The sequence below is a fragment of the Podarcis vaucheri genome (assembly GCF_965113315.1).
Source record: "Podarcis vaucheri genome assembly, chromosome: 4".
NCBI lineage: Eukaryota > Metazoa > Chordata > Lepidosauria > Squamata > Lacertidae > Podarcis > Podarcis vaucheri.
The window spans coordinates 28,253,923-28,271,392 of record NC_138762.1 but is presented as its reverse complement, the minus strand read 5'-3'; the positions used below and the strand labels follow the sequence as shown (position 1 = coordinate 28,271,392).

General features: G+C 42.6%; 1 protein-coding gene across 5 annotated transcripts in view; it reads left to right on the top strand.

Annotated features, from left to right (window-relative positions):
- Window positions 1-17,459, top strand: part of FLT1 (fms related receptor tyrosine kinase 1) — a 140,417-nt gene extending 122,958 nt beyond the window's left edge. For all 5 annotated transcript variants that reach the window (XM_082220238.1, XM_082220237.1, XM_082220236.1 and 2 more), the window contains 8 exons: window positions 3,457-3,579; window positions 5,021-5,132; window positions 8,019-8,118; window positions 11,450-11,555; window positions 11,721-11,863; window positions 12,454-12,529; window positions 14,898-14,989; window positions 15,739-17,459. In XM_082220238.1, the coding sequence (XP_082076364.1) occupies window positions 3,457-3,579; window positions 5,021-5,132; window positions 8,019-8,118; window positions 11,450-11,555; window positions 11,721-11,863; window positions 12,454-12,529; window positions 14,898-14,989; window positions 15,739-15,940 (954 nt within the window). In that variant the 3' untranslated portion in view covers window positions 15,941-17,459. The remainder of the gene's footprint in view (window positions 1-3,456; window positions 3,580-5,020; window positions 5,133-8,018; window positions 8,119-11,449; window positions 11,556-11,720; window positions 11,864-12,453; window positions 12,530-14,897; window positions 14,990-15,738) is intronic.
- Window positions 17,460-17,470: the final 11 nt, after the last annotated feature.

Below are 17,470 nucleotides of genomic sequence, written 5' to 3'. Positions count from 1 at the left end.
TATCTCTCTTCACTCAAGTACCCATTAATGAAGCCTTGACAGCCATCCAAAACAAATACAATCCCCCCAAATACATCCTGGACCTGACCAACCACTGCCTAACCAACACGTACTTCATCCACAATGGACAAAGATACAAACAGATAGAAGGAGCACCCCACTTGACAACTGAGTTACAGAATCTCTCAAATGTATTAATCGCCAATGGATACCAGAAAAACAGGGTTACGAAGCTAATCCAAAAAGAAACACCCCCCAAAAACCAAGACACAGAAGAAAACAATGGCATGGCCCTCCTTCCTTATATCAAGGGCACTACAGACAAAATTAGCAAAATCCTCCATAAACACAATATCAAAACAGCCTTCTGCACCAACCAAAAAATAGCCAATATCCTCAGAAACCCAAAAGACAAAATCCAGCTGGAAAACCAAGGGGTCTATGAAATACCCTGCAAAGTCTGCCCAGCCACGTACATTGGACAAACAAACAGACGAATAAATGCACGTATCGCAGAACACAAGAATGCCGTCAAAAAAGAAGAAAAAACTTCCTCTCTTTTCCAACACATGAAAGAAACAGGACACGAAATTAATTTTGCAGATTCCAAATTGCTCTTTAACATGGAACATCACCACAAGAGAATAATCATGGAAGCCATCGAGATAGAGAAACACCCTCACAACATGAACAAGCGTGACGACACGTCCCGCCTGCCAGACATCTGGAAATTAGCCCTCCCCACAAAAACCGACACCAGAACCAGAGGCACACAGAACGCCGTCACCAATCAACCACACCAGACCCAAACCCAGACCCTCTCCACAGACATATTACAGACTCCATCCAGTAGCCAAACTATAGTGGCACCTCCGGATGCTGCACCCCCCTGCAATCCCTACACAGATCTGGCTGGCACAAGGCACAAAATCACAGCTCGCCCCTATACACGAAGCCAAGCCAGAGCACAACTAAATGCAGCACAGCCATCTTCTCAGAAAAACTCTTCACAAGCTCAAGAGGTCAAGACACGAAAGCTTTAGCAACTAATCTACACTTAATGACCCACCCAGTGGTATTCAGAATATCACTCATGAAATCACTCAAGATATCCCTCAAGTAATTAAGGAACAAAAGAAGAAAAGGCACACTAATCTAGGAACTTCCTCTCTGCCCAGAACGTTGGAGGCTATACACCACACCCCTCAACAGTATTTATAGAAACTCAAACACCAGATTCTGCTCTGTTCCAGTAACAAGAAGCCGAAAGCACCAGCCTGAAGATGACGAGTGAGACCTCGTCGAAACGTCGCCCAGACACCCCGACTCTTACACGGGAAGACACCCGAAGACACCAAAACCTGCATTCCTGTACCCGTGAAAATCTACGAAAGCATATATATATATATATATATATATATATATATATATATATATATAAAATTAAGTGTTTTACACAATTTTAACTGCTGGTTGTTAGCCACCTAGCATACCCTAGCCACCTGGCCTAAATGAATACATAGATTCCAAACCCCTTTCACAGCACTACCAAAGGTAGTTCATATACCAGTTTAAGTTTGTGGTGTAACAACACCTCTAAGAATCATGTTTCTGTTTTGTTAAATACAAAATGTTTGTGTTACTCCCTGAAACTTTATTGAGAAAGAGGGGTTTTCCCTGCACCCTGGGAAACTCGCTGCACAAAGGAAGCATAGGGCAAGGCTGCTGAAGTAACCAGCGGCTCCTCATCTTCCTTGCAACTAACTGCATCAGGGAAATTGCATCATGGGGAAGACAAACTGGTTTCTGTGATTCAGTGGCAATTTTGTTCCCCAGAACTCCTAAAGGAAGGAAGGAAGGACAGTTTTCTTTTTGAGGCTCTCTCTATAAATAAATGCATGTTTATTCATGTCTTCATAGCGTACACAGCAGACTAGAAACAAAAGGCTTGTTCTTCCATTGCAGTTATTCCTCTGCCTGGCGTCAGACCCAGGTGATCAGGAACCACATAAATAACCACTAATAAACACGCAGGAATATGGTCATCTGCAGCCTCTGACAACATGCTTAAGTATGCTTGTCACCACAAGCATGGCCACTTACCACATCACCAAATAAAGAGAAATGTGCAAATGCCAGTTTATCAGTATAGATGGAAACTGCTGTTGGCATCCGCCTGCCTCGGGAGACAATGGAGGAGTGTGCCTTTGAGAGTGAAGTCAAACTATTGGAAGGTTGCAGTGCTTGCTGTGGTTGTAGAGGCCAATATGGGAGAGACATGTTTTGTTGCAGCTGGGGCAGATGAAGGCGTCCAGTTGCAAAGAATTACTATAATTTAAATAGAAGTGTAGTTCCTCTTGCCAGACAGGTGTGCACGCCCCTTCTTAGTTTGCTGTCCAGGCACTGGCTGCTTACAGTTCTTCATCTTTAAATGGGATGTGAACTGGGTAACCCTTCAGCTAGACAACTGTTTTCTGTAAAGGAGGACAAACGGCCACTCCTTTGGATTTCCATCGACGTCACTGCTAGGAGTAATGGTGTAGTCAGAGGCTACAGACGACCACCTTTCCACATGGTTAGGGTCACTGCGTGGGACATTTTCCAGTGACTGTTGCATGTCATCATCAGCATTTTATATGTATGCCGCCTTTCCATTGTAAAAATCGTGCTCAAGGCGGCTTACAACAAAAATATTTGCATAATCACAAACATAATAAAAGTAGTCATAACTAACTAAAACACATCAAAAAGTACACGACCAAACTGAACCATTTTGACATAAATCATAAAAAGTTCTAAAAATAAAGATACAAACAATTCATTTCATTAACAGCAACCCCACCACCACCACCAACAAAACCCCCTAAACAATACCCCAACCCAGCAGTCATAGTACTTCATCTCTAGAAACATGATTTAATGTTCACAGCATCTTCAAATCTCAGCTCTCCTTTTGAAAATAAATGTGTTTCTAGAAATACAAGTTTCTGGTTTGGGGAAAATTAAAGATTTGGTCCAGATTTCTGCTCTGTTCAGTTTGGCTCTCTGAAAACAGGCCTGGTTAAGGTGGACTCCACTACAAATTCTCATATGGTAGGAAAAATAGCTGCTTATCTAAATATATACAAAGTCCTAATTGATTTTGGATTTTATTTTGTATTTCCAAATGCATTACCTACAAAGCCTAAAGCAGTCTGACTTATCCCTTGGTAGAACTCAACAGATTAAAGGTACACATGTTTAGATTCTGAAGTGTTTCCTTGGAAAGCACCTTTGCATTTCATTATGGTAGTTCTATGTAAACTTTAAGCAACTTCCAGAAGAAAATGTAAATTGAGCTATTAAAAACATGAGCATGTATATTAATGCTTTTTAAAAGGACGTGGAAAAGATTCAGCTTTGTGTTTTGGAATCATATCTGGATCAGCAATGAGATTGTTTAATGTTTTCTTGTAGTGCATCCATCGTGACTTAGCAGCCAGAAATGTCCTTTTGTCTGAAAACAATGTTGTGAAGATCTGTGATTTTGGCCTTGCAAGAGATATTTATAAGAATCCTGATTATGTGAGAAAAGGCGATGTAAGTCAGCATGCTTCTTATGTGCCCCATTGTTTATCATTTTGAACAGCTCATGGAGAAGTTTTCTAAATGTTTACATTCTCTGCACTCTAAAAGGCCCCTGAAAGTGATTGTACATTTTTTATGTGAAGATGAGCGGTCCAGATGAGTTGTATGCACTGTGACAGTTTGCATCCTCCACAACAATGCTCGGAAATGTCCGCCAGCTCTGTTTTTTGAATAGTTTACATGTTGATATTTGTTTCTTGGCTAACCTTGCTAGGCCAGCCAGTAAAAAGGCTTAAACTTTATTTGCAAAAGAAATAGAAGTTTGCGTTTCTTCACTGGGGGTGCAGTGGGGCTTAATTTGAGCTATGGCTCATCATAATTTACCTCCAGAATCATTAGGTTTAGCTCAAGAATTTGTTGGCACTGTTAGGACTCAGCCCTGGAATGTGTGAAATAACTTTTTTTCCTAAATAGCATGGGAAACATCCTTATTAGAAAAACTAACCAAGAAACTGAAACTGACATGGGGACAAATAGAAGAAGATGACTTCACCCCACTTTGATTCCCCTTTATCACATACACAGCCCAACAAGACAATGACAAGAATCCCTCGACATCATACGAATCAATTTGGCTAACTTGATTCAAAAATACACACTCATACCCTGCTCACACACAAAAACAATTCTCACTGCAGCCAACCAAAGACAACCAACCACACCCTAAGCCACCCTCCAACCTCTCTCACCACCAAGGAAATACAACAAATGAATAATAAGAGAACCCATACAAATAACGCTGGCACAACCCCTCACACACACTAAGTAGAATAACAGAGGCATAACCATCCCACTCCACTCCTCTCTTCCCTCCTCTTCTTTTTCCTAATTGTTTAACCAGGCATGGCCAAACTTGGCCCTCCAGCTGTTTTGGGACTACAACTCCCATCATCCTAGCTAACAGGACCAGTGGTCAGAGATGATGGGAACCTTAATGCTGTATGTGAGCAGCATTAAGGAACCTTAGGCACATGCAAAGCACATTTCATTAATACCGGGGAAATCACAGCATACCTATTTATCCAGGGCTGTCTGTATTTAGCTTTTGTAGAAGTGCAGGAAAAAAGAACATAAATGGTACTAGGCACCCAACCGAGCTTCCTGAGACTCTCAGCTTTTGAAAACCAAGTTTCTAGTCTTATATTTGTGATGGCTGGCTTGAAACTGGCTAGATCTCTAAAGGCAAAGTGGAGTACTGTATGTGCAAGACAAACTGCATCTCTGGATTTAATCTCATTTTTCTAGCACAACAACACTCTGGCCCTTCTGTGAGCAGAAGACAACTTCCATGTGCAGCCTAAAACAATAATTCTAGCTCTGTAAAACACTTACCTAGCTATCTACAGCTAATTTCATTTTGCTTGAAAAGTAAGGCCCTTTGATTTTGTTACAGGCACGTCTCCCCCTCAAATGGATGGCACCAGAATCTATATTTGATAAAATCTATAGTACCAAAAGTGATGTTTGGTCATATGGAGTACTGTTGTGGGAAATATTTTCTCTAGGTAAGTTGTTCTTTAAAGAAAAAGTGAATTGATTCTATCCTAAGATCTCTGAAAACAAAATCAATTGGATACAGTACCCAATTCATCGTTAACAGTGCAATCCTGTACATGCTACTCAGAAGTAATCTTCAACAAGTTCAGTGTGACTTACTCCTACCTCAGTGTGTTAAGGATTGCAGCATAAATATTATATATCAGAAATGGGCTTGCTATGATCTGCTTACATTTTAGTAGAAGTTAAACCAATGTGTTTTGAATATACAGTGGTACCTCAGGTTAAGTACTTAATTGGTTCCAGAAGTCCGTTCCTAACCTGAAGCGCACTTTCCCATTGAAAGTAATGGAAAAGTGGATTGATCCGTTCCAGACGATGAAAAACACCCCCTAAAACAGCAATTTAACATGAATTTTACTGTCTAACGAGACCATTGATCCGTAAAATCAAGGCAATAATCAATGTACTGTACTATAAAATAAATAAGACAGTATTGTAGATGAAAAAACTAACATTTATTTTTTTCTTACATGCACTGATGATAGTCATTGTTTGGATGGGGGGCTTTTATCCATTTCTGCAGTCACCCAATAAACCAGTAGCTGAACTGGGCTCGCTCCACACGATCCCCAAAACAATGACAGAAGGCAGAGTCCCCCAGAAGTCCCCCAAACGAAGGAGCAAAGCAGAGACAAAGGCACAGGGCAGACTCACATAAACAAATCCCAAAATCCTTTGCAGAATCCCAAAATCTTCCACTCCCCCCCCCACAGGATAGGTGGGCTTACCTGGTGAGGTGCCACCCATCTTGCTACAGCTGGGGGTGGGGCAAGGGTTGGTAAAGGGCTTTTCGGCCCAGGCTCACCTTTGTTTTCTTAACAGCTTCACTGCTCTTGGTCTTTGTTAGGTAAGTGTTCCTTACCTAACTTTGGGGCTGGGATGCGACCTGCTGGGCATCCTGAGGATGCCGGGGCCTGGCTCTGGGCAGTTGTAAAGGCCTCAGAAGCCGATCACGGAGCCTCCGTAGGCCCTGCGGATGTTGGGGCCTGGCTCTGGGCATTCGCGGAGGCCTCCAAGTGCTCCCGCTGCTGGAGCCCAGTTGCAGAGCCTCCGCAGGCCCCGCGGATGTCTGGGCTTGGCTCCAGGCAGCGGTGAGGCCTCTGAGAACTCGGAACACTCACTTCCAGGTTAAAAACGTTCATAACCCGAAAAAAACATAACCCGAGGGCTCAGAACCAGAGGTACCACTGTAGAAAGCAAGAGCTCAAGACCTCAGAATATTTTCTTTACCTGAATGGCAGCAACTAGCAGGCAGTAAAGGGGCCCATCAAAAATTGTCCTACCTTCTCTCCCAGTCCCTACTTTTCTATACTGTGCAATCTAAAATCACCTGCTACATCCTTAACCCCATTTTATTGAACCCAGAAAGGTAGAAACGCAGTGGCTAGGAGGCCTTGGAATGGCAATGATGCAGTAAGCCCTTGTTATCCGTGTGGCTTCTGAGAGGCAGCTTGCCTCCTCCCCTGCCACACAGCAGGCTGCTCTTTCAGCATGGAAGATTCTAAGGCTGGCTATGATGCAGTGCTGGGGTATTGACTGGAAAAGGGGAGAAAAAAACCACTTTGTTCAATGTGTGGGTGGGCAGGAGGAGGTCTTTGTGCTTTTCAGGATCTAGTGACTTCCCTGTTGTTCACATCAGAACCGTAGTACTGGATTAGTCTGTTAATCAGTATTTATTATGCTACACAAAATATGGCAATTATTTATAAATAGGAAATAAACTATGAACCATGTGTCTCTACAATGACGGGAACAGAGTAGGACACATGAAAGGAGAGGTTTAAAAATTGTTGTCAGATAATCTATCTATCTGGGTAATATTTCTTTAGATAGACCTTACCCATTCCTGCACTTTTCTCTGCAGGCCATAATAGCAATAAAGTCTGTGAGATCTTTCCCAGTCTGCATCTGTACCGGAATTATTTTTTCAAAACGTTCTAAGATGTTCTTATTGTTTTATCACTTGTTGTTTGCCACCCAGGGCTCCTTTGGGAGGAAGGGTGAGATACAAATTTAATAATAAACAAACAAGCAACTTTCAGCAGCACAACCACAATCAGCTCTTGGATCTTACAGTGCCAGGCCATTGCCATTCACAGCTGCTTCCTCCTCATACGAATCCATGGGGCTCACAGGCAAACAAACACTGAAATTACCATCTTTGGGTGAGCATGCCATCTAGGATGGAAATGCTGAGCAAGACAATAATAATAATAATAATCTTTTTTAAAAATGCAGGATACAAAATCTGTCCTGCAAAGGAAGCAGCAATTTCATTCATCAAAGAAGAATGGTAGAAGAGACAGACACAACAGCAGAGGAAATTGGTCCATGCATGCAGTTCCTTAGACAAACAGTCTTTTGGTTGTTTAGTACTTGTTGCTGGGATTGCTCTTGCCTCATAGTTAACTCTTACTACCCTGAGAAAGGATGAACATTTGAAAAGCTAAGCTAAAAGATAAGAATATAGAAAATAGTATGCCCCTACGTTACATCAGAACTCATTGCCCATCACCCAAACAGAACAGAAGAGGGGTGGGAAGCAAACTAGATCTCAGGCTTACTTTAGAGCAGGAAGGTGGCTGGCCTGTGGCCTCTTGATGTTGATGGGCTACCAGGTCCCATGCTGACTGGGGCTGATGCGAGCTGAAGTTCAAAACTTCTGGAAGGCCGCACAGGTTAGCAACTCAATTTAGAAAACGCTCAGTCTCTAACAGGATGCAAATGTTGTAAAGGTTCACATGTCAGAAGTGTTTGTGGTTTCCTTTGCTATTCTCTCCATTCCAATTTCAGAGTGTGTTTTTTTTTTTTTTTTAATTCTTCTCTTTTAGGTGCATCTCCTTATCCAGGTGTTCAGATAGATGAAGACTTTTTCAACAAGTTAAAAGAAGGCATAAGAATGAAAGCCCCAGATTTTGCAACCCCAGAGATGTACGAGTGCTTTGGACAGTATCATTTTTGGCATGCATTACTTTGGGACAAACCAAACAGTGTGCGCATGTAACAAAATGCCACCAACCTTCATTAGGATAAAAGTGCTTTGGGAATTTAGAACAATATAATAGGATTTGGGGAAGAGGTGCATAAACCTTCCCAGCCTGTTACATCTATGCTTGATATCACCCTTCCCCCCCCCCCGTTGCTTTTCGTGCCATAGGGTTTCAAATGTCTTCATACCCTCACAAATACTCATTTGGGGTGGCTAATCTGTGGCCATCCAGATGTTGAATTCCACCTCCATCATCCCCAGCCAGCATGGCCAGTGGTCAGGGATGATGGGAGTTGTAGTCCAACAATATCTAGAGAGCCACTGCTTAACCACCCCTGCTGTAGGCAGATAGTTAACCTAATTTTAAGGGGGAGAAACTGGAACAGAGAAATTATAGGCGGTGAAAAGGTTAAGCACCACATTCTCTACTCTTAAGTCACCCCTTCCTGAATCATTTTTTTCTGCTTTCCTTAAAAACATAATTTGGCTTTAGTTAGGCCTTCAGCTAGCTTTTTCCTTAAAGGAACTTATCCTTAAGATCTGCTCTCTGGGTTTTGGGATTTAAGGCAGGGGTGCCTAAGCTGTGGTCTTCCGTATGTTTTGGACTTCAGCTCCCCTAAGCTCCAGACAGGATGGAGGGCCACACACACACAATTTAGGATGTATACTAGTTCCTATGCACGTCTCACAATCAGAATGATTTTGTGTAATTCCTATGGAGACACATTCACGGAGAACATAATATCAGAAAGGGACATCAAAACGATTTTGGGGTGGTGATCCTGTAAAGTAGTGGGGCTGGGAAATTGGATTCAGCCGAGGGCCAGGTCCAGAAGTGGCCAGCCCCACTACTTTGACAGGTGAGGCCACACAGCCTCCCATTCACCTGATTGTGGCTTCAATCTGCAGTTACATTCCCAATTCTTCCTTTGCAACTGGATTGAATTCAAGCCATGGCTGCAAAGGATGGTTTGTTCCTTTGCATCATCAGCTTAAATTCAAGCAGTGGCTTTAAAGGAAGAATTGGGAGTGCACTCAGAATGCACTGCCCCTTCTTCTTCTGCAGGCAAAATTCTGTGCTTTTTTCATTTCTCTGTTCAGAGCAAAAGAAAAAAGTGACAAATTCGAGAAGGGCCACATTTTGCCTTCCCCTGCAGCAGCTGCCTTTTGAACTTTCCCATGCTTGATGTCATATATGATGTCAGGCTAAGAAAGATGGGTGTGGTGCCCCAAAAACGACTTGCTGGGCTGATCTTGAAGCCCATGGACTAGAGGTTTCCAACCGCTGATGAAACCAGACTCCTGTATGTAGGATATTCCCAGAAAAATCCAAATGGATGGCAATGCAATATGATGACACCAAAAGAGGCTCTTCAGCCTGTTAGGATCAGTGGTATTAGGAATCCCAGTGAATAAAGGCTCCAGATTAAATCCAGGTGCATTTGCAGGAGCCCTTGGAAGAACCACAACTCTAATAATCCTCCTTGCCTGCAGTGGCGTAGCGTGGGTTGTCAGCACCCGGGGCAAGGCAAGTAATTTCTGCCCCCTAACCCGTGGATTTGCGCCCCCTAACCCTAACCCCCAGATGTTGCGCCCGGTGCGGCCGGCCCCCCTGCACCCCCCACGCTACGCCACTGCTTGCCTGCCATACTGTTAGAGGATGGAAGGAAAGACCTACCATGTTTTCCTACTGTTGCTGCTCCCTACTGGTAGGACAGGGGAATACGTGTGTGTGGTAGGAAAAATGGGAGCGACCTTTGGGTATGGGGAATGCAGCAGGGACAGGTGAGGCAAATGACAGAAACATACCTGTGTGAAGTTGGGTGGAGCTGGGGTGTCTTCTCCTGCTGGGGTTTTCATCTATGTAGGAGAAGACATTTGGGGCTTGTAAAACTCACCTCTTCTTTTGCAAGGGATTTTTACAGGCCTCCCAAGCTAGGTTTCTAGTCTGAGCTTGAAGAACTTTCCCCAGCATCTCAAATGCGTAGCACATGCATGACTCCTACCTCCTAAAGTATGGGCCCTCCCTCCCTCTTATTTCTTTTTCTGCATTTTTGTACACACACCCCGGGTCAGATGTAACTTCATAAATGTCATAACTGCAACAACAATAGCCCTCATCTCTGAAACCAAAAGTTGCATGAGGGTTAAAATTCCTGTCTGAAGCCAACTGAACCCTCCTTTGTTACACATACAAATCCCTAAGCCCTGCATCTGAGAATCTACCAGACATTGCCCACACACTATTAATCCTATCTTAAGTGGGATGGGGAGGTTGGTAAATAAAAGCAGGGATTCTCAAGAGATACCACATGAGATGTGTGACATCCCGTTCCCCCTTTGATGCTCCATGGTCACTCTGTTCAGCCACCACATTTACTAATAGTCCTATGATGGCAAAACTACAGAATGAAACTTTCTGGTTTGGCTATTGTGAGGCCTGTGTGCTTTTTGGTGTGGGTGTGTGGATAACAACTGAGAGAGGAATCAGTGAAGAGCAGCAAGGGTTATCAGAGATTGGGGGCAGAGATTTGTGATGCAGGCTCCTGGGGGCTCCTGATGTTTGGCTTATGCCAGAGAAGGTCGATGCATCAGCTTGATAACCTTTCAAACACATGAAAGGCTGATGTGAGCAATGGCGTAACTGGCGCTTGGAGGGCAAGAGATAATGGGCTTACACTGCAGTAGAGAAGCTTTAAGATTTCAATGCAACAGAGATTTTTCTAGCCCTGAGATTAGTCTGGCAAGCGAGCAACCAAGCTATGGAGCCTTGTGAGGAGTTTAAGTATTTGTTCATCGTTCACATGTGGAAAGAGGAAGAATGAAAAAGCAGGAGTTTCATCATAACTGTACTGACTTCTTCCTCACTTTCCTCAGAACCTAAATCCTATGAAAAATAATTAAAACTGCAACAGTTAACTCTGTAGCTTAACTCTGTAGAAATGCCTGAAATACTACAAGAGGTTTGATGTGTTCTCTACCGCACAGCACTGATGGTTCTTCAAGGCACACAAATGCTCTGAACTCTGGGGGTATCGGTAGCACTTTCACCATTTCTGTATTTTGTTTGGAGCACATAAAATCAGAGAGAGTTTAAGTTAGAAAGTAGGAGAGAAAAGAGAGAGGGGGAGGTGGACGTGTGTAGAAAATGATTTAAAAATGGATCCCATGTTGCAGGTTTGTGTTAAGGGTGGCTCATAGATCTGAAGTCTGCTGTTCAAGTGTGAGTCATAGAAGTAGTGCTCATGATACCCTGTCTTTTGCTTTTGGCAGATATCAGATCATGCTGGATTGCTGGCAAGGGGACCCAAAGGAAAGGCCAAGATTCTCAGAGCTGGTGGAGAGATTGGGAGATCTACTTCAAGCAAACGTAAAGCAGGCAAGCAGCAAAATGCAGTGTACATTATCTTTATGGTGTTTCAGGGAGGTCATGGTTGTTTGACAGTGGAATGGACTCCCTAGGGAGCTTGTGGACTCCAATGCTTGGCATTGTTTTCACACTATTCCTATCTGTTTGATAATTTTTATACTTCTGTTTATGTAGGATGGCAAAGACTATATCCCTCTGAATACTATATTATCAGTGGATCCTGAATTTGACCATTCCTCTCCAACTTCCCCTCATCCTCATGAGAGAGGAAATCATTCAGTACCAGCCTTGAACTACACAAGCATCGAAAACACTGGGTATGATGGAATACCAAGATATTTTACCTATATAGCAAAGGAATGACTAGCAGCATGGATTTCGTGCATGCCCGCTAAAGTTTCCCCAGCCATCCAGAACAGATTTAGGGGATGTGAGGGGAAAGACGGGGCAAAGTCCTGTTGCACAACTGGGTCTCATTCTGCTCATGCAACAACTTAGTTAAATCCCGCCCATAAAGTTAGAGTGTGTTTCTCACACTTGTTCAGATGTTCACAGGTAGGAAGAATATAAAACAGAGCAGCTCAATGTACATACAGTGGTACCTCGGGTTACATACGCTTCAGGTTACATATGCTTCAGGTTACATATGCTTCAGGTTACAGACTCCGCTAACCCAGAAATAGTGCTTCAGGTTAAAAACTTTGCTTCAGGATGAGAACAGAAATCTTGTTCCAGCGGCGTGGCAGCAGCAGGAGGCCCCATTAGCTAAAGTGGTGCTTCAGGTTAAGAACAGTTTCAGGTTAAGAACGGACCTCCGGAACGAATTAAGTACTTAACCCGAGGTGCCGCTATATAGGGTATGTTTTGAGATCATCTAACAAGCTTTTTCTCCTGCTTGCTTTTCAAGGAGATATGTTAATGCCTTCAGAATGAAAGTCAAGACCTTTGAGGAACTTTCACCCAAAAACAAACTTGGATGTGATGTAAGTCATGATCTACCTACTAAAATGTGTGGTGTGTGCCATTTTAGATGCAGCCTTGTGTTGCTGAGCTAAAGAGGAATACAATAGATCCTTTGTGGTCATCTTCCTCCAGGATGGGCTGATGTTGTGGGAAGAGTGACTCATTTTGCTGTGCAAGTTGGTATTGTCCTGCTGATGTACACGGCGAGAGTAACATGTTTAAAAGTGGCATTGATTATTATTTTTTCAGACTGTTAATTAGCCAAATGGTAAATAATGTGCTGGGTGTGATATACCTGTGTGGAGAGAGTGTTTGTATGTTGCAGGGACCTCTAGGAGGGATGCAGTGCACACTCCCCACCATGGCTGGCCTTTTCTCCATTCATCACAGTAGAGTGTGACAGTGGAACTAGTCTAATTACTCATTCATTTCTATCCAATCCTTTCACCTGAACCTCAGGGCAGTTGATGGGCAAGCTCCCCAAATCACAAACTGACTTGGGAAAAAGTTGGGAATATATCACTTTAAAAAAATTTACTTAGCTATTCTGACTTTTTGAAATCACTCACTCACCTACCTCCCCAAACCTCTTTCAATAGGAGCTGCAGATTAGAGGAGGTAGGACTATGGAGCTTGCAGTAGCCCTTGGAAAAACTATAACTCCCAGGAGCTATGGTGGCCTTCTCTACTGCTGTATTAGCAGTGAACAAATTTTTTAATTGTAGCTGGCATACTACCCCATCTGCTCCCATCACAACATGGAATGAGCGCCTCCTCATGTCATTTTTATTGTGCATACACAGTGATTTTTGTTCATGGTGGTGTTAAATAAATGAATGTTTATTATTACGGCCAAACAGCCAACATACTAAAACCATAATTTCTGCATAGTTCTTTACAAAAGCGATATACACAATCAGTGCTCTCTGTGCCTGCAAAAGGTTTAGGTTTGGACATACCGCTTCATTCCCAACCAGTGCCATTTCCCATAGCTTCCTGCTGAAATCCTATAACTTTTTGTCCCACTTAAGTTCTGAGTTGTTTCCCCACCCTATTGCCCAATTTAGTTGTGCAAGAGTGCCCCCTCCAGATGGCAATAATGCAACAACGTGGCAAAAGCAGCACATAATAACCAATGCAGCGGAGGGGGCAGTGTAGTGTAAATCCACCACTAATGCGCTATTATTGTGTCAATGGCAGGACCCTTCCAAACTGGTGCTTTTTGGCAGGTATATTCTGCAACACCAAAAGGGGACATGTACACACACACACACACGCACACAGAGAATGTTTGTGGGATGAAAAACTTTATCAGTGACTGGGGAAGATTTGTAGATTGTTTGAAATGTCATTGTACACACATAAGTTCATTAGGAGGATTAATTTAAACCAAACAGTTCAAAGAAAATTTGAAGGAGTAATTAATAATTAGAATGACGAAGAAAATGCAGTGTTATGAATTAAAATAAGAAACCACAAAAGAGGTGAGGGGAAACAGAATATTTTTGTGTATTGTAATATTGGAATTCTATGGATGTAAAATATTTTTAAGAAAAACTGAAAATAAAATTCATTTATTTTTAAAAAATAAACATTTGTGGGATGAAAAGTTACAGCATTTCAGCAAGAAGCTACGAGCCCAACACATTGCAGAATACACCTGCAAAAAACACCACTGATTTGAAGGGGCTCCAAGTCTAATTTATGGAAGGAAGAGTGCTGATGGAGAAGAAGTGAGGTGGTTGGCTAGGTAAACTAGGAATTTTAATCTGAGCCAGAGAAGAATTGGGAGTATGTAAAACTTGCTTCTGTGAGCCAGGTCTCCTTTTTGTGTCCCTGAAGCTTGTAACTGAGTCTACGCTCAGAGAACTCCAAGAATATCTCTGATATGTAAAGATATGCTAAACCATAACACCAAAAAGTGCAGTCCTACTTAGTCTCAGTGGACGAAGAGTGTCAACTAAGTAGTAGTTATCAATTTGATAATTTATCACTTTTTTGGGAACAGAAATACTTTTTTTACCACTGCTCATACACCACTTTTCTTGCAGCTAACATAAGGCTTATTCACATATTATCCCAAATACAAGCTGTCTCTAAACATATACGAGTATTTGTGGGTGTACCCTTGTTGATTTGTACAGCTAAGCTGTTGTGTACAGACTTTATGGTCATTGAATGTTACACGTGAATATTGGTGTACAAACTCTTTGCATACACAGGTACACATTTTGCGCCATTGTTGAACACCCTACATGGTTGCACTTTTACCAAAAAGTCAGTCTAGGGTCATGTAGATGATGGGTTATTCAGAGTCAGTGTGTAACTGGAGTAAACTTGAACACACAAGGAACAAAGTTGCATTACCGAAGGTATGTTCTTTTTCAGGATTACCAGGCTGACAGTGGGATGGTGCTGTCTTCAGAAGAACGGAAGCGTTTTACATGGACAGGCAGCAAACAAAAGCAAACTTTCTTTGGGTATGTGATTTCAACGACTATTCAGGATGCAACGAGACAAAAAGTGGGGACATTTGCTAGGAATCTAATTGAATCTGTCACTTAAAGGGGGTGTTAACCCTATTCCTGTGAGCCATTTTCCTGAGAAAGACCACTCTCCATTCATCTGCTGTTTGCCCAATGGGTCTCAGGTATCATATGGGTATATCTTGTTCTATGGGGTGGCTTTTATGGGCAGGTGGAAGATTGCAAAAGGGGGAAGATTTACACCTCCTCCCACAGCACTGGTGAATTTGGTCCCTGCCTTGTGTTTGAGTTAGCAATATACAAAAACGACCACATTATAGAGCTGGGGGAAGGGTATGGCTTTTGTTCTTAGTGCCCCTTCCCTTTCATGACTCAGCGTGGTATAATCAGGATACTAAAATGGCAACATGACAATGGAGGGATGCAAGAGTGTCATTTTTGCTCCTGCCCTCTGCCATGTTGTGTTAGCCACCTTCCTCTGCCTAGCTCCTGTCTAGGGAATAAGGGCTTGCCCATGAAAAGGCTGTATTAACAGGAATTATTCTAAGCAGTGAATGGACAGTAAGGAAGTTGGTCAGACTTGTTTAAAAGGAAAAAAAGAAAAGACAGTCTTGTTTGGGGCATGAGAAATCCTAAATGCAGTTCCCAAACAAAAGTTCATGCTCTATAGCATTGGTGAGGATAGTGGAAACATATTAATGATACATAATTTTAATCTAACACACGCCTGCTTTTGCTTGTAGCCTCCTCTCTGGCAGCCGAAGCAAGGAGTCTGTCCTTTGTGACACCGCCAAGCCAAAGGTTTACAGTTCCAGCTGCGGCCACATCAGCGATGTGACTCTGCCATTTACCCGCGGCAGCACAGGCTGGGAAGGGAAACAGATGCAGGGCTTCTCTCCTCCCAGCTATAACTCGGTGGTTCGCTATTCCACTCCTCCAGTGTAGCAAGGACGGACTTTGAACTACTCAAAGCAGCTGCTCCTCCACTGAGCTGCATCTCTTCACTATCACCATTTAAAATATTGAACGCTCCTTCCTGCTACTCAATGACCCAACTGCACCCCTGTAGAGTACAGGCTATTTCTGGGCTGTAGCACTAGCTTCCACCCAACAGCAAGAACACAAGAACCCAGTAACTATTCAAATGTGAGGGGGACAGCAGGAAGAGAACCATGTGCACTGTATTTCTCTCACTTCCTAAATACAGATCCCTACACTGGTCTCAGGCAATGCTATGGGATGATGATGAAACAGACCAGCCTAGAAGCTGCTTCTGGTCTACTTAGTTATATGCTTAAGGGAGATTGCACTTTTATTTTACCCAGAGTGTTTTGTAGATACATACCCATTTTGCTGTCGTGCTGCTGTGGAATTGTTTCAGCTTTTGAAGGAGTGTGTTCAATAGAAACAGTTCAAGCAGATGTAATGGGGACACAACGAATGCATCAGGGGCAAGGGTAGCTCTGCAATACCTTATTAAACATTTCAAAACCATACAGAGGGTGTTGGGGCCTCAGCTCCCTGCATAGCTCTTTACCTTGTAGCTTGCTGAAGCAACATGTACACTGCACAAAGTAAATATGCACAATAAACACAGGTAGAATTCAGGTTTTCTTGAGGCAATACTGGGGACTCACTGGCGCAGCATCTTAGTATTTTCCATGAGAGAACACACAGTTCTCTATGTATCTATTATACTATAGTCTGCTTTTATACTCCCAGCTGCAAGTGACAGCAGAGGCACCTAGCATCAGGCCAACCTGCTGTAGCTAATCAGCAATAAAACCTGCATCCAGCGGCAGCTTTGCACTGTCTGAAATACCTGTTGAATCTTGTGCTGCTGCTATTGCAACTATTGAATTTATTTAGTGCTAAGAGTGTGCTGCTAAGTTCAGTTTGCCAAGGGGCAGGTAGTTATGGTAGTGAACCATTGCCTTGGCTGACCAGTAAGCTACCACCATGGCTGTTCTATAAAAGCAGCTGATGTCGGTCCTGCTGTTCCAAGTTGGTTATGCCTAAACTTGATTCATTGGTTTCAATGACAATTTGTCACAATTAACCTGAGCTGGATCAAGGCCAATAGAGTGAAGAGTGTTTGGGTGCTGGAGAATTTTAGAACACTCAGTTTCTAAAGCCGTAAGTCTGTAACCTTTGTGCTCTTTCATCAGATGGAACATCAGCCAACTATTTAGCCATGACTCTATTATTAAAGCCAATGGATCTATAAAGAGCTGAGGAGTGAAACTCCTGGGTTTATTTTCATGTAGAGCATTAGTAGTTGTAAAAACAAATATTTTTTATATTCAAATCTAATGCTTTTAACGAACCTTTTTTTTAAAAAAACTGGAATTTAAAAAGCATTCTTTAACTGGATGTAAATATCTCCTACTTGTGCCTTAACTTTTACCGTCTATTTTTACATATGCTTCCAAAGTTTCACAATAAAATTTATTTCCAAGCTCCATTTGAGAGATT